This window comes from Topomyia yanbarensis, chromosome 2 (assembly GCF_030247195.1).
Source record: "Topomyia yanbarensis strain Yona2022 chromosome 2, ASM3024719v1, whole genome shotgun sequence".
Taxonomy (NCBI): Eukaryota; Metazoa; Arthropoda; class Insecta; order Diptera; family Culicidae; genus Topomyia; species Topomyia yanbarensis.
In genome coordinates, this window is record NC_080671.1 from 162,785,898 (window position 1) to 162,806,540 (window position 20,643).

At 42.7% G+C, this 20,643-nt stretch overlaps 1 protein-coding gene across 1 annotated transcript; it reads right to left on the reverse strand.

Annotated features, from left to right (window-relative positions):
* Nucleotides 1-3,432: 3,432 nt before the first annotated feature.
* On the reverse strand, nt 3,433-5,376 carry LOC131678447 (dentin sialophosphoprotein-like). The gene is made up of 4 exons (XM_058958611.1): nt 5,279-5,376; nt 4,502-5,211; nt 3,905-4,017; nt 3,433-3,845 (listed from the first exon to the last, which is right to left on the reverse strand). The coding sequence occupies exons 1-4, from the start codon at nt 5,279-5,281 to the stop codon at nt 3,469-3,471; spliced, it is 1,203 nt and encodes a 400-aa protein (XP_058814594.1). The 5' UTR covers nt 5,282-5,376; the 3' UTR covers nt 3,433-3,468.
* Between the last annotated feature and the right edge of the window lie 15,267 nt (nt 5,377-20,643).

Genomic DNA, 20,643 nt, shown 5'->3' on the forward strand with positions numbered 1-20,643 from the left:
CTACGCGTCTGCGTTTTTTTTGGTAAAATCAAGTCCACACAAGAGCTTCCTCCGGAGGAAGAGTACGGGTTCCTGGCTGGCTTGATTCTCGGTACCGCGATTAAGGCTCATACTAAACACCAGACGCGAACTCTCGTGGACGGCATCTCAACCTATCGTGGAATAAAGAGAATTCAGACGTGTACGCGGAGCAGGCCACCGCGTACAAGATCCTGTGGAACGACGGGTTTCCACTAGCTATCGACAGTACGAAAGTGGAAAAGCGAATGAAAAGATTGATGAACGCCAAGAAACATAGTTACTAACACCGGTTCGTTGGCGGATTAACGAGAGAAACATCGATGAGCACTCAATCGACGTATGCGAAACCGAAACAGTACTAACGAAAGCGTGGAACATTCAAACCGCTGGATATTATATTTCGCCAAAAAGGTTTGTCCAGATCCGCTTTGGCACAGTAGATCTACCGCACCTCTTCCCCTTATGTAACAATAAATCCCTACAGACAGACAGAATCAAATTGAACTTGTTGAGAAATCTGCCGACGCTTGTTGAGTTTATTTAATAAGTTTCTTGAGAATAACATTGTCCCTCATGATTGAAGGTAAGTAAAGGTCATCGCCATCCAAAAACCAGGAAAATCAGCCTTCGACCACAACTTGTATCGACCGATTGCAATGATGTCTTGCATCCGGTAGTTGTTCGAGAAAATGATCTTGTCTCGTCTCGACAATCGGGTCGAAGCGAATGGCTTACTGTCAGATACACAATTTGGCTTCCGCAAAGGCAAAGGGATAAACGATTGCTTGCGTTGCTCTCAACAGAAATTCAAATGGCCTATGCTATCAAAGAGCAGATGTCATGAGTTTTCTTAGTTATTAAGGGGGCTTTCGATTCAGTTTCCATTAACATTCTTTCTGAGAAGCTGCACCAGCATTGTCTCACCGATTTTAAATAACTTTTTACTAAACTTGTTGTCTGAATAATACATTTTTCGCATGGCATTTTTTGCATGGTGATTTATCGACATTACGAATGTCTTGTCAATTCCTGCGCGCTAAGGAAACTTGCTGATGACGGTGTGGTCTCTATTACAGGTTCCAAACACTCCAGCTGGGTATCGAATTCTCCACGGAGAAAACTGAGCTAGTCGTATTTTCAAGGAACCGTGCATCAGTACAACTACAGCTTCAATTAATGGGTCCAACTATTGCTCAGGTTTTAACTATCAAATATCTTGAGGTCTTGTTCGATTCTAAAGGTACCGGGGGATGTCACATTAGGTATATGAAACAGATTTGCCAACAAAGGATCAATAACCAGAACATGGTGGTGTGCCCACCAAGAAAACCTGATCAGGCTGTACCAAACAACGATATTGTCAGTAATGGAGTACGGGAGTTTCTGTATCTGCTCCGCTGCGAACATACATTTTATCAAACTGGAGCGAATCCAATATTGTTGTTTGCGTATTGCTTTGACTTGCATGCACTCGACCCATACGATGTCCCTAGAAGTGCTGGCGGGCGTCCCTCAGCTGAAAAATCGATTTTGAGACCTCTCATATCGATTTCTCTTCCGATGCGATATCTCGAACCCGTTAGTAATTGCAAGTTTCGAGTGGCTTGTCGAGCTAAATTCTCAAATCCGTTTTATGTCCTTGTATTACGATTACATGGTATAAACCGTGTCAATCTCCCTCATACTTCTGATTCAACCGTATTGATCGACACGTCTATGAGAGATGAGATTCGTAGAATCCCGGATCACATGCGTCCACTAGTTTCGGTATATTCAATCAGAACTTCATCGCCTCTTCCAAACTCAATGATCCTGCTTCAGTTTATGTCGCATAATTCGCTACTATTCAGTATATCCCTGGGGTTATGGATACTTTTCCCACCGATCATCACCTTATTGTTTCGGACAGTCTCAGCTCAGTAGAAGCTTTTCGTTCGGTGAAACCTAGAAAACGCATTCCATATATTCTGGGGAAAATCTGGGAGCTCCTGCATGCTTTGTCTGTGAGATCGTAAAAGATTACCTTAGTTTGGGTTCTCTCACATTGCTCAATTCCAGGTAGTGAAGAAGCGGGCTCTTTAGAAGGCGACATCTACGAAAGACCAACCTGCTTCCATGAATTTTTCAATATCTCTCTCAGAGTACGCTGGACAGTTGGCAGACATCTTGAAGTAATGGAGAGTTAGAACATGGTTACATTCTATTATCCCGAAGGTATCAACGAAACCTATATCAGAGGAATGGATTAGGGATCATCCATAAATGACGTAGCATTATATGGGGGAGGGGTAGTTTTGTATTTTGTGATGATGTGTGACGACAGGGGGTAGGGGGTCAAGTCATGCTACGTAGCTTTTTTAAAGGGGAATAGAATAGCATTTTTAACAAAAATTTACGGGGACAAGGGGGGGGGAGAGTTACCGTCAAGCTACGTAATTACCAGGGGGTATTAAGAAGTTTGTGACGAAATGCTACGAGGGGGAGGGGGGTGATGAAAATCACTCAAAAAATGCTACGTCATTCATGGATCATCCCTTAGAGTCTCGGTTCATCTCCAAGCACTACACGTTATATGCTCATCTCCGACGCATTGCGCTTGCGAATAGCGATATCTGCACTTGTAACAATGGTTTTCACAATATCGAACATATTGTCTGGGCATGCGCCGAGTACTGTTCTGCCAGATCTCACTAAAGGGAACCCAGACCCCAGGAAGATCACCGGTATGTTCCGGTTAGAGATGTACTGGCAAGCCGCGATCTCCTCTATATGTCTCTCGTTTACAACTTCCCAAATACCATCAATATACAGATTTATCCGTCCCCATTATTTTTCTTATCATTCTCAGAAGTACCGTCTTTCGTCTGTCCTAACGATGGTTTGATGCGACTTCAAACTGACACGAAACATCTCTGTCAACTGAGTCAACAAACACGGGACCTACACGACAAACATTACAAGCGTAACGCAGCGTGCTGCCGATCCGCATCTGAGCCGTACAACGAAATCGTCTGTCCCTGCAGGCTCGGGGAGGACCACCCGGCGTCAGGCATGCCACATTGAAATCTGTGTTTCAAACAAAACAAAAAAAATTACCGTCTGTGATCCACCGATCAAGGAAAAAAACTATAAAATTTCTCAAAAATCAATGAAACATCAGATCATTTTCAAAAAACCTGTAAAAAGCTGTGAAAATTTCATGACAATGGCAAAAATCTGTCATCTGTGAAAAAGAATCTGTGACCAAAAATTGTTCAATAAATCTGTGACATTACAGAAAAAACTTGACTTTCTTAAAATGTCAAAAGCAAGACTAGTTGAATATCAAGGGATACCAGGGGAACCTTGTATATGGTGCCAATAGACCACGCTACGATTCGGTATACAAGGCAGTGTATTTAGACGCATTTTTTTATTTAGCTGCCAGCAGACTTCATGAAATCCGTCTCAGCATTTTGATTTTTCCTTCTCAAATCGATAGGAGATCGTACAGCCGTCCGGTAGCGTTGCAAAAACAATCTCGGGAACAGGGCACTCCGATAACAGCTTCGGCAGTTTCTGTTCCAATGTCTCATCAAGGACAATGTCGTACGTTTTGGCACCATCATCAAACTCGTTCACCCGTGCCAGAGCCCACCTGCTTAAGATTTGCTTGGGACGTTGGGCCGGTAACTTTGATGGGGTATTGTATCGATTGTTGGAACTGGAGGATAACGTTCGTTTTCTGGGGGGAGAATTCGGAACTGTGCTACCAGCAACAGAAGGACTGATTTTCATGTTGGCGATGGAGTTGTTCACAAGTTCTTTTTTTATCTTATCTAGAACTATAGGAGAAGATTAGTTTAATACAGGTAACAGCTTTCAACATCAGAGAAGAAATCACCTTTACTATTGGAGAACGAGTTTGTTCTGCTGTTGTTACCTGCTGTGGTTGAAAGTTTAGGCGAACGAAATGGTTTGAAAGCTTCCTTGGAGAATGGCGGTGATGTTTGTATTCTGAAATTTCATAAAACGCAGTAAAATTAGTATTTTTCATTGGAGTTGGGATTGAATTGTCCTACTTATCGATATTTTTGACGTTTCTTTCTAAACGCTACATATGTCAATTGATTAAATAACATGTTCTGTTGTAATTTGATTCTTACTTAAAATTTTATGACCCCAAAGCATTCGTTTAGCGACTTTACAATTTACTTTTGCTCGTGTGAATTTTTTTGCAGGAAATCGTGCTTACAACCATTTTTAAACAGTTGAACCGTAAATAATTATTTAAAATCCTTAAATTATAAATTATTTAACTTCTATAAATTTGGAAAAGATTAAAGCAGTTTGAATGTTAGTTGCATTAAATAACAATAATTTATAGAATCATCGTATTCCTATAGTAATTAAATACAATGGAATATTTTTGCATAAGGTTCTAATTGCCACAAACCAGTTTAACCGATTAAAAAGATTTCTTACCAATGATATTACTCACCGCTTCTTAATAGACATCTTTTCATCATTAGACGATCTCCTCGAGGAGTTCTTCGAATCGATAACCTTTTCTTTGGAAATCATAATCCTATCTTTGGAGACTTCGGAACCTATTTTCTCCCCGGAAGAGTTAGTTGGATCTACCTGCATTTTTGCTAAACGGAAAGATTCCGAAGATCTTCTGGATTCCTGAACCGGATTAGAGCCGCCGTTGGCAGTGTGTAATATTGAGGATTCTTTGGACGATTTTCTCGAATCATTTAACGTCAGCATCTTCTCTTCTTTGGACGATCTCCTCGAGGAGTCCTTTGAATTAATTATCTTATCCCTGGAGGTTCCAGAAATTCTAGGACTACTGACACCATCTGAGCTGCTCAACATCGAATTTTCCACCTTATTCAGCGTATCTTTTTCAAATGACCTCACAGAGCTGCTAGTTTTAGGCGAGCTAAGAGTCTCATGTGATGGTGGAGCAGTACCAGAGCTTGAGGCGTTAATGCTCACATCGTGGCAAGATTTGTACAGATTCAAATCGCTGACAGCTTTCTTGGTGCCGCTCCTTTCGGCTGCTGCTAATTTGAATTCTTCTTCTGAAAAACGATTATATTTAGTTCCGAAAAAATCCAACAAACAGTCGATCCCGTAGAAAACACTTTCGTCCAACGTCGGACCGAAGAATCGCAGTCTCAAATCGGTGAGGCTGATTTTGTCCTAATGGTTCGAATAAATTTGGCGATTAGTAACTAGCTTTAGCCATATTGATGTTGCTGATAGTTACCATTTGAATTTTGAAAATCTGCAATCAAAATTTGAAGCTGAAATTTAGACCGAATCTGCAATTTATAGTTGATTTGAAGCGACAAACATAAAACGGTGGTTGCTTCGATCCAACATGAACAGGAAGAAATAATGCCAGTTTTGCTTGACCCCGAAGTCAAATCACGTCCGTCCTCCATTTTCACAGCAGTTTAGGTTAGATTCTGACTCAGTTTCGCCTCAAACAAAAACCACATAAAACTCAAACAGTTTGCTAGTGCCTAAACGTAAGCGAACTTGGAACGAGCAAATGCATCGGAAGCTGGAAACTTTTGTCAACCAGCAGCCAACAGCGATTGAAAGTGTGATTGGACTGGACTCTAGCTGCGATGAGCAAACTTGTCAATAACTAGGTACTTCACTTTCAAGGATCATATATAATGCAGGATAGGAATTATGAAAGCCAGTGGTAATGATCCCTGTTGATTTTGTGCCAAACTCCATAAATTTCAATTATCCTTCGCTTCCTGAACATGGCAGGAACGAAAGCTTCATGAGTATTATGTGCAGTGCACTTGACCTTGTAATCGGAGTCTAGGAGAATAGAAGAGGTTGAAATCTAGTTCATGCTCTGTTACATGACTGAATTGTGGAGAATGAAGATATACGGGATAACTTACTCTAAATTGATAGTAAAGGTAATCATAATGTACCTGCGATTTATTGGATTAGATGTAATTTGGTGGATTTTACAGAATAAAAATAACCGCGACTACGTTTTGTAAATCTCATTCGACCGTTCCAATCTTTGTCAATTTTTCGAGAACGACTGGAGAGATTTTGCAAATAAGAGGACATCCATAAATTACGTTACGGGGGGGGGGGGGGGGGTGTGGTAAATTGTTACATATGGTTGTTGTTGTTTATTAGCGACACTTTACACCGAAAATGGTGCATTCGTGTCGAAAGGAAGATTTTTAAAAATAGTGATTCATGGTATCTTACATTTCATTTTACAATTTTTTCATTAAATCTATTTCTTTGAGATAGCCTAATAATTTCGTTTCGTTGTCGTTGCCGAGTGCCGCTCGTAAACTCGTCGGCTCGAAATCGTACTTTGCTCTGGCTTCGTCGTATTTCCTGCAGTGAAGGATTCCCAAGTAACCAATAAGCATTATAACGTAGCCTAGTATCTGCTTTAGATCCACATATAAAGCTGTCTTAAAGAGCCGTGAAGCCCTAAATACTGATATAATGCTGATATTATGCCAGAAAAGGCGAAATATAGTGCTATTACTGTGCTGAGATTGACAGCTCGTTTCTGCAGTACTAATGCTATTATATAGCACCAGCGCACAAATGTCAATTTTGAAAGCCTTATATTGGCAATACTAATGCTATTAAAAAGTTTTAGTTGGCTGTCATTGTCCGCCATGGTTTTGAAACCATTTCTTATGTTTCCTTTCGGTATGATGAGCAAAAAGGAAAAAAATTAAAATAAGATGTTCTGTTTAAAACCGTAATTGTCTCTCTTTTAATGCATTGTAATGAATATCCTTAATGGGTTTTCGTTCTCACATAATATGAATGTTTTACAAAAATTACCTTTAGTCAGTCTCGAACTGAGGTACCTTCAAGAAGAGTTGCATAACAAATAAACCCACAGCATTACAATAGCATTATATCGGCTTTTTATTTGCTCTATAATGGCACTAAATGCACTTGTAAAGCTTACATGCTTTAAAGATCCTTGAAGCATGTACGCATTATATCAGCTTTATATACGCATATAGAGCAAGCGATAATGCTATATGTCGGCTGTGCAGTTATGTATTATTGATGCTAATAAAGACCTTCATTGCATTGTTAATGCTGTAATGGAGTTTCAATGCAACATTAGTGCAAATATATAGCCAATATAGTGCAATGGCTTAATGCTTATGGTTACTTGGGTTATATGGCGTACATCCATGGTGACTCCGCAGCAGTCGCACACAGGTGGGGCCGTCTTCCTTAGTAGAAACTCGTGCGTTAATCTGGTGTGCCCTTTTCGCAGCCGGGTAAGCACTCGCTGATCAGCCGAGTTCTCGCGGTCAGTCCACTTATTCGTGTCGAATTTTATTTCGCGCAGTTTTACCTCAGTGGACGCTGACCACCGCTGGCACCATTGGTTTCGTATGTTTCGTTTTATCTGGTTGACAGCGGCTGCTCCTTGAACGGATATGTCAAGTGGAGCATTGACCCTGGGTTCTCCTGCGAGTCGGTCTGCTTCTTCGTTATCGCGAATGCCAGCGTGCCCTGGAATCCAGCATAGCTTGATTGGATGGCCTCGTAACATATTTTCAATCTGCTGAATCCACGGGTGTTGCGATTTGCCAGCTTCTAATGCCGATAAGCAACTGGCCGAGTCAGACATATTGACAGATTGCAAACGCTTCTGTCGAGAAGACGCTGCATTGCGATGGAAGACCAACCGATTGTTGGAAGTATTCTCCATACACTCCCGCACCTACTGCATTGTCATCTTTCGAGTCATCCGTGTAGACGACAGTCAGGGCCGTCGAGAGCCGCGCCGGGCCTCGGGGTTTGAAGTACTGACGGGCCCTATCATAGTCATCTTATTTCAATACCGATTAGAGAAATTATACGGATGCAATTGTTTCAATTAAGCTATTTTTTTATGAAAATTGTTGATTTGACACGATTCAATGCGTTAGCTCAAACATGTAATAGATTTTAAACATATAATAGATGGAAAAAATAAAAATTTATAAAAGAATATTTGTGGCTGGCCATCAGAATGACTTACGTCCGACTTGCCATTGCAATTGGAATCCTTTTTTGCGGCGTTGCCATACAGTCCATATCGCCATCGCTCATGCTCCCTTGACTCACGTTAATGCTACCATCGTTAATGCTGCCCACAATCAGAGCTTAGAAAAATTGACATCCCTGCGTGAGCTTGAAAGAGAAACAAAATTCAATTCATGCCCGCCGCGATGAATCGAATGTTTGGTTTGTTTCCCTCGTCCTTCGCTTTTTCGGTACAAAGCATTTATGTCCGCATATGGGGGTGATAGAGCACTGTTGTTGCGGGTTGCACGCGAATTTTAGTTGTCTACAAAAGTTAAATTTTCGGGTGAATTTTCGTGAAATTTATCGATAGAAACTGTATAATTGTGACGTGAAGTGTGATTACATGCGAAATTGAGTGAAGTGCATGTTGTGTCCGTGAGATTTATCTGTAATATTAACAATTATAATTGGTAGAATGTGAGGCCATTACAAGAGCTTTTTCGCTGGTGATGCTGGTGTTGGTGCTATCGTTTGTCCCCTATACTCGGTTGTTACACAGCTACATCGCCTCAAGCCATCTGACGCGCGTGAAATTGAGAAGCTTTCAGTGTCCAATTCGATTAATACGGGAAAGTTTAAGTGGTTGTTCTGAGTACATGGCAGTACTCGAATGAGTTAGTGTACTTAAGTGAATTGCTGCTTTTGTATCGTCGTATACAAAAGGTACTTTGGAAGAAATAGAGAAAAAAATGAAAGCTTTCATCTATAAGTGTTTGTGATCACGTGAACGAAGTCAGCTGATGAAACAGTATTACACGGCTGATGTATACGGAGACAGAATATCGAAGGGAGTATTTTTCTTTAATGTATTCGTGTGCAATGTTCATGTTTAGGGATGCGGAACGAAGAATCGAACTTTTTTCAGGCTTTGTAGGTGAGCACCGCGGGGGGTGTTCGCTCGAATTCTGTGCTCTTTTTAGGCCCGCATTTCGCGTCCAAATGTATGTGTGTGTGTGAATTTGGGTTTTGCATCAGGGGTGCCAACCTTCAAGATTTATCTGGATTCTTCCAGATTTTTAAGCGTTGTCCAGACATACAGATTTATGTTTTTCTGATCCAGATTTCAGAAAATTTGTCCAGATTTATCCAGACGATTTCAAAAATAACAAAATGAGATACAAGAATGCATCGTTGATTTTTAAACAACCTTTTCGAGCTACGATTTTGAAAAGTTTTGTAACTTTTTAGAATAGCTGGAAACACAAATGGCAAGGTTTTTGTTCGCTAAAAGCGAATAAATTTTGTTAAGTTTGCATCAGATGGAAATTTCAACAATCCAAGATGCTGAAAGCCTCAAATTCAATCCTCAAGCTTTTTCAAAAATTATTAGATTTCTTGGAAAAACACTTGGCATCCCTATTTTGAATTGAGTTCTTGTTGGTACTGGTGCGGTTTCTAGGTTGAGCGCGGTCCCATTTGCTTTTGCCGTCTTGTCCACCAGCCGGTGATGTGGTGTTTGTGTCGTGTGACGTGTGCGTGCATGAGCCGTAGAAAAGTCTATGGGCACGGAGCTTGGGAGGGTACCCTTTTATGGTGTTTATTTGCAAAGAAAAGTCTATGGTAATTGGAGCCGGATTTCTAACTGTCTATTTAAATGTGATTGCGATTTCTGCGTATACTGCCGGATATTTCATTTGAGCATTCGCTATGCCGGGTTTCTGAGTATTAAGGTTGCACAGAGAGTGCGCAGAATTCGCGGACGGGGGAAGCGGTTTTTTTCCGCACCGTGTGTCGGATCTTCATAGGAATCAATCAGCGTATGTAGAATGTTGTTACAGTACTACTGATTGATTTTTGTGAAGATCTGACATGCGGTGTGGGGGAGCGCTGCTTTTTTCGTTTGCGAGTTTTGCGCATTCTCTGTGCAACCTTAAGTGAGAACTTGGATTATATTGTTGCATGTATCAATGACGCTCTGCTTTATGCAAAAGGCAACACTCAAAAATCTTGGACTGTGGCTGCGTCGATATTGATCAGTATATATGCATCCATACAGATTGCACTATGCAGATCAGCAGGATGTACTCAAGTTGTTGCTTCAGGGAACATTTTTGCAATCTCGTTTGGTTCTGGTCAGTAGTGAGGTAGTACGACACTGGCGGTCCCTTTATGCTCACTTTTAATTGGCAAATTGGTTTCTTGTCGTTCTTCTTGTCTCTAGTTTTGTTTCTATTTCTAGTAGTAGGCTGAGAAATAAAACATGCGTGTGTCGTCAGTTGTGTGTCCGACATACAGGGTCGCTCGGTTCAGACACATCGGTTATACTTATTTTATACCTCGCAGGATGCATTCTGGTTAGCATAGCGACGCGTGCGATTATTGTTGTATTACCTGTATTACGAGGACTTTAACTACGTGGATACTATTTAGTTAAAAAAACTCATGAGACAGAAGAAGTAGTCGCTTTCCGTTGTGCTTTACGGTTCTTTGAATGTCGTGTATAAAAAAAAGGTGAAAGTTAATCGTTCACGTGCCGTTATACAATTAATAGCTCTTCAGGATCGCGCATAGATCGAGGACCCTAATTCTGTACAGCGCTGCGGTGATGGCCCCTCAGCTGGCGCTGTTAAACGCGTGTGGGTATAAATGTGGATATATGTATATGTGCACATAGGTGTGTGCGAATATATGTATGTGAATGTGTGCATGAGTGTGTATGTATACATATATACATGCCTCTTTTCATATGTATGTATGCAGGCATGCATACATGTGTGCATGTGTGTATATATGTGCATACACTGGATATTTGAAAGTAGATCGCGATCGGTGGTCCGGCGAAACTTTGCCTTAGAGGTTGGAGGTAGGTACAGCCCGCGGGGGCTATGACTCGATATGAGAAAAGACTAAGTTGTGGCTTTATTTAAAAGTGCATATTAAAAATACTCTTATCTTGTGTTCTTACAGCCCAATTATCAAACGAATATTGATATCAGACTAGCTCGCACTTTTAGCAATACTCCTACGGCCGGCTGTTTGGAGTTGAAATTGCTGTAGTTTAGGAAGAAACTAAATCACTCTCGATGGCCGGCTATCCAGAGTTTAAACACAAGAAAAATCATAACTAAAGACATTTTTGCTCTGAGTATACGTGTACTCGGAGATTAACTATCCCACCGCATAAAACATATTCATTTTGTGGTCGCATTGCCTGCTTGTGGCGAATCCTAGACCTGTACCTGTCCTTCAATCCAACTCCGTAATACCTATGGGAGCGTCGCTGAGTCGGGGGCCTTCCTTAAGTAGGTATTACATCAACATTTCCTACCCTATCCTAAGTATCGGTGAAGATGGTCGTGGCCGGCAATAACTATTCTCATGCTATTGGTTTACTGAACTCATAAGAGATAAAGTTCATTCCCGATCATTTATCTCACAAGTAAGATGAGTTGAGCTACCTATAGGCAACATGATAATCGTTAGTATGCAATCTACGAATAGCACCGTGCTTCGCAACGCAACGCAACGCAAAGCATTTATGTCCGCATATGTTCGGTTTCAGAAGCAAACTGAACCTTGTTTCTATGCTAGCTCTGAGAGGGATTATCAAGCAAAGTGCACCAGATATAAATTACACAATTCAGCTATGCTCGAAAATATAAAAGAACTTCTGCCTTCAAACTGTCCACATAATAACAAATGAATGCTTTGGTTGGTGAATGAATTTATATTTCCTGTACACTCAACCATTCTATTCTTCATAAAATTTCAGTCAGTTTGGAAGTGAATGAATGAGGGGAGCGTTGAAACTGAATATTGTTTTCAGCAAATTAATCAGAAATAAGTAAGTAAATGTGAAATTTCGCACCACTGATGCTGGCTTGTTTCTTGTTGTTGGTACATGCTGTTGATTTTGAGGTACTAGATGCAGCTATTGCACTTGTCACTATGACCTGAACGAATTTTCTTTACCGGTTTCTGAACATGGTATAATCGGTTTTGGAATCGCTTGTTACATTTGCGCTGACATTCAGAGGGTGACGATGACTGGGATCCTACAGCGAAGTCTGCTGTTAAAAAGACTGAGACAAAGAGTTGTGAGAGAAAGAGTTTCAGCTTTTGGTGAAAACTAATGGGTAGAAAAAGTATCCAGTTAAATTCCCATATTTTTCTTCATAAAATGTGTACACTGGAACCTCCATTTACGAACTAAGCCATGGGTAAAAAAGTTCGCTTTACATTCTTACTAAAATTCATTGTTTGAGCAACATTATCGTTAACCCTAACAATATTGGTATTTCCGAAACGGGCTTGACAAGTACATGATGAAAATTAATATTTGGTACCTTTTTGAAATCCAGGATGGATACTTCCGATTGAACAATAATCTCGATAACCCTAACAATTTGGGAGTTGGGGTGGGCGTAGCGTAGTTGGTACATCGATTGCCTTGTACGCAGCGCACCTGGGTTTGAGTCCCGACCCCAGCATATAGGGTTAAAAAAAATTGGGAATTTTTGAAATGGGCTTGACGAGTAAATGATAGAAATGGTAGCTTGGAGCTATTTCTAACGATTTCTGTATAAACTATGAGGGTATTTTTAGCGGATTTGACGAGTAAATGAGCGATGCCCTTTTGGAGGCCAAGATAGTGTCTTCTGGTTGAGAAAAGTTTTCTATAATCATATCATCCGCATCACAAATCACTATGTCTATATCTATTCTATGATTATCTTATTTCGAAAATGTCAATATTTTATGTTATACAGATATCTTAACTGGAATTCGCCATCTTGGTTTTCAATATGGCTTCATACATTGATTTTTGTCATCTACTCGTCAACCCCATTCCGAAAATATCCAACTTTCATTAGTAACAGTTAGCTAAGAATATGAACAGATGGAGATGGCTTTTGGTCACGGTTTTAGCCAATATTATTTTATTTGGTCTATCGCCTACGTTTCGAAGGTCTACGCCTTCATCTTCAGGGCAAAAAACGGTTACAATAATTTTGCCCTGAAGATGAAGGCGTAGACCTTGGAAACGTAGGCGATAGACCAAATAAAATAATATTGGCTAAAACCGTGACCAAAAGCCATCTCCATCTGTTGAAAACAAAGTGGTCGTTCTTCCAGTTAGCTAAGAATATGTTAAATTGTATACAACTTTGTACTGTACTGTGCGTATTCAAACTTTTTTTACGAACGCGTTCAAAAATATTTACGATAAATGAAACAAGAATGGTTCAATTGCACTGTTCAATGAATCTAATAGGGTTACGTTCACGTACTTCAGAAAACCATTGGAACGACTGGAACGTAGTTGATTGTGGTATATTTGCAGTACCAACAGAAACAATAAACTTCAACAATTAAATTAAAATAAATTAAATTCAGTTAAAAATGCGGGCCCCCAAAACAGACCCGGGCCCCAGGGTAGTTGCCCCCCCTGACCCCCCCTCTCGTCGGGCCTGACGACAGTCGAACTGTTGAAACGACCTGCTAGGAGCTCCTGAAAAGCAGGTCGAACAATTTCTGGGGGGTCTCCAGCTTTCACAAGTCTGGCGCTTGGGTTCGTACCATCTTCGTACAGCGAAACGCGTACGAGTGCAAATATCTGGAAGAGGGATTCCGATCAACTCTGTCAGACGTTCGGATGCTCGATGTACCAGGGGGAGATCGGCATTATCCTTGCTTTTTCCCAACGTATGGATGGCCAACCGGGCCATATTTTGAAGAACGAGTAGGTCGAATGGCAGGGTTCCTGCTTCTGCCATATTTGCTAGAATTGGACTCGTGACGTATGCACCAAGTGCGAACCTTATCATCCTATTGTATGTAGGAGCAAGCGCTTGGGTGACGGCATCTCCTCCTCTGCTTACAAGTCCCATGCCGTAGAGGAGTCGCGAGGTAACAATTGCGGACCCGATTTGAAGTAAAGAAGCGCGTTGACCACGGGGCAACTTACCACCGATCATCTTCAAGATACGCAGCCTTGATTCACACGTCCTCTTCGTCAATTTACAATGCGCTTTAAAGTTGAGCGATCGGTCGAGAGTGACACCGAGGGTTCTCAGCAGCGTTTGTGTCGGAACGGCTACACCATCTATCTTTATCGCCTGCATGGGTTCACGGCGTACGTTAGGGCTGCAATAGAAGATGCTGGAGTTCGTTGCAGATATCGTAAATCCAACACTTCTCGACCATTTATCGACGGCTTTTACTACGGCCTGAAGTTTTCGGAGGAGCGAGTGGTCTTTCTTCCCCCACATAAGAAGCATAATATCATCGGCGTACAGCAACACTTGTACGGAGTTCGGAACCACGTGGAAGATGGGTTGGATAGCCCCGAGAAATAGTGTAACAGAGCACTGAGCCCTGCGGCACACCGTTTTCCAGCGGATGTGCTGGCGACAAATGCTCCTCTACGTTGACCTGGAACGTTCTCTCTGCCAGAAAACTGTTGACAATGTTTGGCATCCTTCCGCGTATTTTTCATTTCTGCAGTGTTCGTAGGATGCCATATCTCCAAGTGGTGTCGTACGCCTTGGTCAAGTCTAGGGACGCTATCAGACAGTGCTCGTCACGGTCGGGTAATGACCTCTCCAACTCCGCAAAGTACGTATCAGTGCCCCGACCAGACCTGAAGGCATGTTGTCGTTTGTCGAGACGCCCGTTCGGTGGTCAACCGTCGGTTGACTATTCGCTCGAAAACCTTCGCCATACAACTAGTTAAGGTGATTAAACGGAAAGGAGTTGGACCCGCGTCATCCGAGCTTGGCTTTGGAATTGGTTCGATGATTCCAGTTCGCCAACAGGGTAGGAATACACCACTGCACCATATTTTGTTGAAGAGTTCCAACATAGCAGTTTTTACAGACAATGGCAGTCGCTGAAGCGTTGGATAACCAATGCAGTCCGGTCCTGAAGAGCCACTTCGTCCTCTGTCGAGTGCCCACAGCAACTCATTCAGAGTGAAGTAAGAATTGTAAATATCATTGGTATCTGGCGAGAAATTTATGCGGTTTCGTTCGGCCTTTTTTTCTTCCTCTGGAACAATGACGAATAGCTGAAGGTTGCGGATCTTTCGCTGTAGTGTTGCGCCAGTTCCTCAGCTTTTTCTTCTGGCTTATCCGTGTAACCACTGGACCGCTTGAGGACAGTTGGGTGGTGTTGGCGTTTCCCTCTCAACGTATTCACTGTCTGCCACATCTCCGATGCAGTTGAACTTGGAGATATCTTCGCGACGAAGTCTTCCCATGATTTTTTCTTGGCGTCATGGATATACTTTCTCGCTGCCGCCCATGATTCCTGAAAGCTTTTCAGTGCATCCGCTTTACGTGGGTCCTCTGCTGGTATACGCTTCAGTGCCCTGAGTTCTTTTCTCCGTTTTTTAATAGCTGCTTTTACCTCCGGACACCACCACGGAACCGCTTTGGGGCCGAGTTACATATGGGGACATATGGGCGAGGGGGAGTAAGCTAGTACGTCACGTAACATGTTTTTACCGAAGAAATTTTTTTTCAAAGAATTTGTTACGTAATAGTGGAGGGGGATAGAGAAATTTGTAACAATTTGTTAAATGGAGGAAGGGGAAGTCGATTTTGCGAAATTTTTGCGTCACACAATTTATGAATGGTCCCTAACGCGTATACTGCTGTTCTTTCACTTTTCAATCACTTGAATGACTGGCGTCCAAAAGGGGTTAACCCACATTTTTTCCGGGAAAAACTTTTTTTTTGTATTTTTTAAAAGTTGTAATTAATCCACGTGTACTGCCATTTGAGAAATTCGAAAGTCACTTTTAGTTTCTTAGCTTTAGCAATAAAAGATGAAACCATGGCGCTAATCCCAATACTAGCTGGCGTCAGAAATGGGGTAACCCCACCTTGCGTCTTATGGAAACTCGAGATTGCTCGTTCGTTTTATGAAAAAGTAGTCTATCAATTCGCCATCTAGAAGAGTTTGGTTGCATCTCATATATCGGTAACGTGAGTGCCGCTCAAATACTTGAGATGCATGGTTATTTTATATCTAAAATATATTTCTTGTGCGAAGAGATATTGTTGAGCGCATTTTTCGAAAGTCCAGTGAAAGTGTAATGTTTCTGCATTATAAATAGACCCAGAAATATGGTATCACCCTCAGAATCTATATCCAAAATACATATAAAAACCCAAAGGCCCATCTTGAAAGTATGCCATACTCCCCCTTAATGGGATTAGGTTGTTTTGAACAGACAAGTTGCATACCGCACTCAACTACTTTCCGGGTGTATAACTAGGGAACGGTAAACAAAAGGAAACCTCAGTACAAATCAGTAAATCAATTGGAATACAACACATCACTTTCACTGGATCTTTCGGAACAGTAGCTCCACGCGCTACCAAAAATCGGAACAGGAAAGCTCCCCACGAAAACATTAGCAGTTAGTTCTTTTAGTAGGGTTACATCACCCATCCTCGACACATTACCAGTTTTCGACCATCCACACAACGTGGAAATTTCTGCATGATACTAGGAAAGCTAACTGTGAGCGATGCAGAGTTCCCCGGCTTGAGTAGTTCGAAAGCGATCCAACCAGCCAGGTGCCGAGATCAGTTCGGCGATTCCGGTAGAGTAAGGCGTCCGGTTTGCAGGAACCCCGACGGGACTGGTGGTGTCTCGTCGCTGTCTATGCAGTCTAGTTTCCGGTGGAGAATCTGACTGTACGCAGACGGAGAGTTCCTCGGCGAAAGAAATTCTCCCGATACCGATTCTTCTTTAGTTTCAGTACCATAACTTCTTGAGCCCTTTGGCTCCGTGTCCGGTGGCATTTAACACCGCAACTCCTTTAAACCCGTCAGTTCTCGTTTTGTGCCATTTAGCACTACTTCCTTGATGATCTCGTTCCGACGATGTACCTGACCTACTCCGACAGAGAGTCCCCCGACGAGAGAAACGAGCCAATCAGCTAGGAGCCGCGGTCAGTTCGGCGATTGTGGTGAAGCAGGGCGTCCAGTTTACTGGTGTCTCGATGACTCGCGACTAGTGCTGTCTTGTCGCGGTCTACTCAGTCTAGTCCCCAGCGGTGAATCTCGCTTACGCTGACGGAGAGTTCCATGGCGAAAGAAGTTCTCCCAACACCGATTCTTCTTTGGTTTTCGCTTTATTTCTATTGGAATAACCGGAAGGGGGTATCGGTGCTCAGTTGGAGTCTACTCGACTAGTTCTAGGCGGTGGATCGAGCTTATTCCTGCGGAGAGTTCCCTGGCGGTGATTTCTCTCTCGAAACCTACATAATAACTCTGTTGACAAGCGATGCCGTCATTCTGTAGGCTACATTATCCGGGTTGATGTCCGGTTCTCCCGTTTTAAGTAGCTCCCTGCACGTCTCTTCAAATCTCGGACATTCGAAGACAACATGCTCCGGTGTCTCTTCGATGTTTTCACACTCCGGGCACAATGGTGACGTTGCGTACTCGCACCAAAGAAGATACTTCCTGAAGCAGCCGTGACCTGACAGGAGCTGTTTCAGGTGGAAAGTCATCTCTCCGTGCGTTATATTGACCAACATCGACAGGTTTGGGAGGAGCCGGTAGGTCCTTTCTCCGTATTGTCCCATTCCTGTTGCCACGTCACCATCGAATCGATTCTCATCTTCCTCACGTTTCTGACGTTTCATTGATTGTAGCGCTTGATATCCTCCGCCAGGATGATGCAGATGTGGATCATCTCGGTGATATCGCATACTGCATCCGAAGATATTATTCTGAACGCAATCCCAACTCGTACGTCCACCAGCCGGAACTTCCTATTCAGCTTTTCGCGGTTCCGCTTGGTTGTCAGCGCCGCACCCCAGACATGAACCCCATATCACAGTATCGATGACGAAACACTAGATAACAGACCGACTTTTCGCAGGTGCAATCAACATGGTTGTTAAAGCTCAATCGGTCGTCGATTATCATTCCCAATTGCTTCAGTGCACGCTTTGATGCAATCACGTGCCCTTTGACCGTGATCCATTTTGCAGTTGCTGACCAACAACACATCCATCTTGTGGTGAGCTATTTGCAGCTTGACCCCGTTCATCCAGCTACCGATCACGTCTATTGTTTCCGTCACCGACACCTCCACTTCTCTAAGTGTCTCACTCATCACCGTTAGTGACACGTCGTCCACGAAACGCACGATTTTCACTTTCCCGGACAGCCGCAGTGGTAAGATTCCATTGTACATCCCGTTCCAAAGAGTTGGACCGATAATGGAGCCCTGAGGAACACCAGTTGTGACTCGCATTGACTTCTGCCCTAAGTTTGTCTCATACAGTCGCACTCTATCTTGAAGTAGCTCTTCAGGATCTGTCTCTTTTTTCTGTGCAGCGCTGCAGTATTGGCCTATACGATGCTGGATGGCCCGGTGACTTCTCTGACTTTGGCAACAACACCAGCTTCTGTATCTTCCACATTACGTGGAAATTGCCATCATCTAAACACTTCTGCAGTAGAATCCTGAACATGTCCGGATATGCTGGGATCGCAGTTTTCAGCACCACGTTTGGTATACCATCTGAATCGGGATCTTTCTTTGATTTTAGTCGCATCGACGCTTCTTTGCGCTCGTCGTTTGTCGCTTGTAACTCGGCTGTGTTTGCACCTTCTTCTTCTTCGCCGTATGGCGCCGGGGACCACGTAGTTGGATCGTGCTTCGGGAAGATACCCTTAACGATTATCTTTAGCTTACCCGGACTTTCAGCTGGTGTCGATAGGCCCTCATCTTCAAGTTACTTTACGCTTGTCCGGACATGCCGTAGACTCAGGTGATTCGCATTTCTAATGCCAAAAGACCCTGACTCCTACGGTAGCAGACAAAAAGTTAAGTCGCCGGTGAGTTCTAAGCTTGCATATATGACCCTTCCACGCTTTTCTAAACTTTCTCCCTTCAACTCCTTGCTCTCCCTTGAGTACTATGCTTCTAAATATTGAAAAATATACTTCACCTTCCAGTCCCTTGCTAATTAAATGCCGTAACAACTGTTGACAAATTGACTCAATAGGTCGTTAACAAAAATGGTTAACAAAAAATGGTAAAAATATATGGTAAACTGGTTTGCTAAGCTTGATCTCCCATTTAGCACGGGGTGGAAATATACCTATTTGTGGGTATACACTCCGTAGACTGTATTTGTGACATGCCAAAAGACCCTGACTCCTACGGTAGCAGACAAAAAGTTAAGTCGCCGGTGAGTTCTAAGCTTGCATATATGACCCTTCCACGCTTTTCTAAACTTTCTCCCTTCAACTCCTTGCTCTCCCTTGAGTACTATGCTTCTAAATATTGAAAAATATACTTCACCTTCCAGTCCCTTGCTAATTAAATGCCGTAACAACTGTTGACAAATTGACTCAATAGGTCGTTAACAAAAATGGTTAACAAAAAATGGTAAAAATATATGGTAAACTGGTTTGCTAAGCTTGATCTCCCATTTAGCACGGGGTGGAAATATACCTATTTGTGGGTATACACTCCGTAGACTGTATTTGTGACATTTTTATGCTCACCGCTGTTCGATACCGTTCACTTTTTCATGAAAATTTTATTCATTTTCGCGTATGTGAACGGTTTTGTTCGTGGAGCTAGGTTAGATAATTTTTGTTTTATGTTTGTAGATAAATAACATAGGGATTAGTTAGGTCGCCGTTCTCCTTTTGCTGATCAATTGTTTGCTGGATATACTACAAGGGCGATGACAGCTATGAACCGAGACGGTTTGTCGGTTTTGTTTTGGTCGGGTGGTAGGCGGCCATCGCGGTGATAGTTTAGTTAGAGACAGACCGCGGCATATGCAAGACGTCCTCGATAAGCCGTACCAGGACAGTTAACAGCCACAACAGCAATTGTATGAAGTGCGCGTGTGCGACGAAAGATATTCGTCGGAAAGTGCCGATCCGGACGCACCATTCCGCCCTCGCTGGGAAGGATAAGCCGAACGAGCCTTGGTCTCCTTCCCAGCTAATATCCAAGGAGGGCGAAGCAGGGTGAACAGCGGCTCCCCCTGGGAAGAACACTGCGGTATCTTCCGGGATTTTTTGCGGGGAGCAAAGAATCCGGTGATTCGCCACACCGTCACTAGGGAGGTTCCGAGAAAGGGGCAAAGCTCACCTCCCTGGCTAATTGCGAAGGACCGCTGCCGGAGCAGCCAACGACCACAGGAGAACGCGGCCGTTATAGTCCTGGCCGGTCGGAAGCAATCGTCCGCCTTCCCGCCATCGTCACCAACAGCGGACCGTAACAAACGACCAGTGAAGTGTTGAGGAAGAATACACTGTAAAAGTAATTTATTTATTTGTTCACTTTTTTTTGTTGTTACGAAAATCCGAAATTCTGTAGAGGCACCTAGGCCGCCCTAAAAAGAAGGGTTCGCCAGGCAATCAGAACCCGAGTAGTGGGTAAACCGCTACTTACAAGGTCAAACCATCGAATATATTCACATGGTATCTTTGGACGAATTGTTTGTGAGAATATTCCCCAAAAACTGATAAAAAACAAAATTAGGCATGGCTTACTACGATCAAACTAAAAAAATAACTTTTTGAACTGACGGGGTAG

Excerpts from the sequence above, each read along its gene's own strand:
- LOC131678447 (XM_058958611.1), bottom strand. Across the intron at positions 4,018-4,501 it reads AAGATGTCTATTAAGAAGCG|AATACAAACATCACCGCCAT; the intron begins GTGAGTAATATC and ends ATGAAATTTCAG. Across the intron at positions 3,846-3,904 it reads CTCGTTCTCCAATAGTAAAG|TTCTAGATAAGATAAAAAAA; the intron begins GTGATTTCTTCT and ends CTTCTCCTATAG.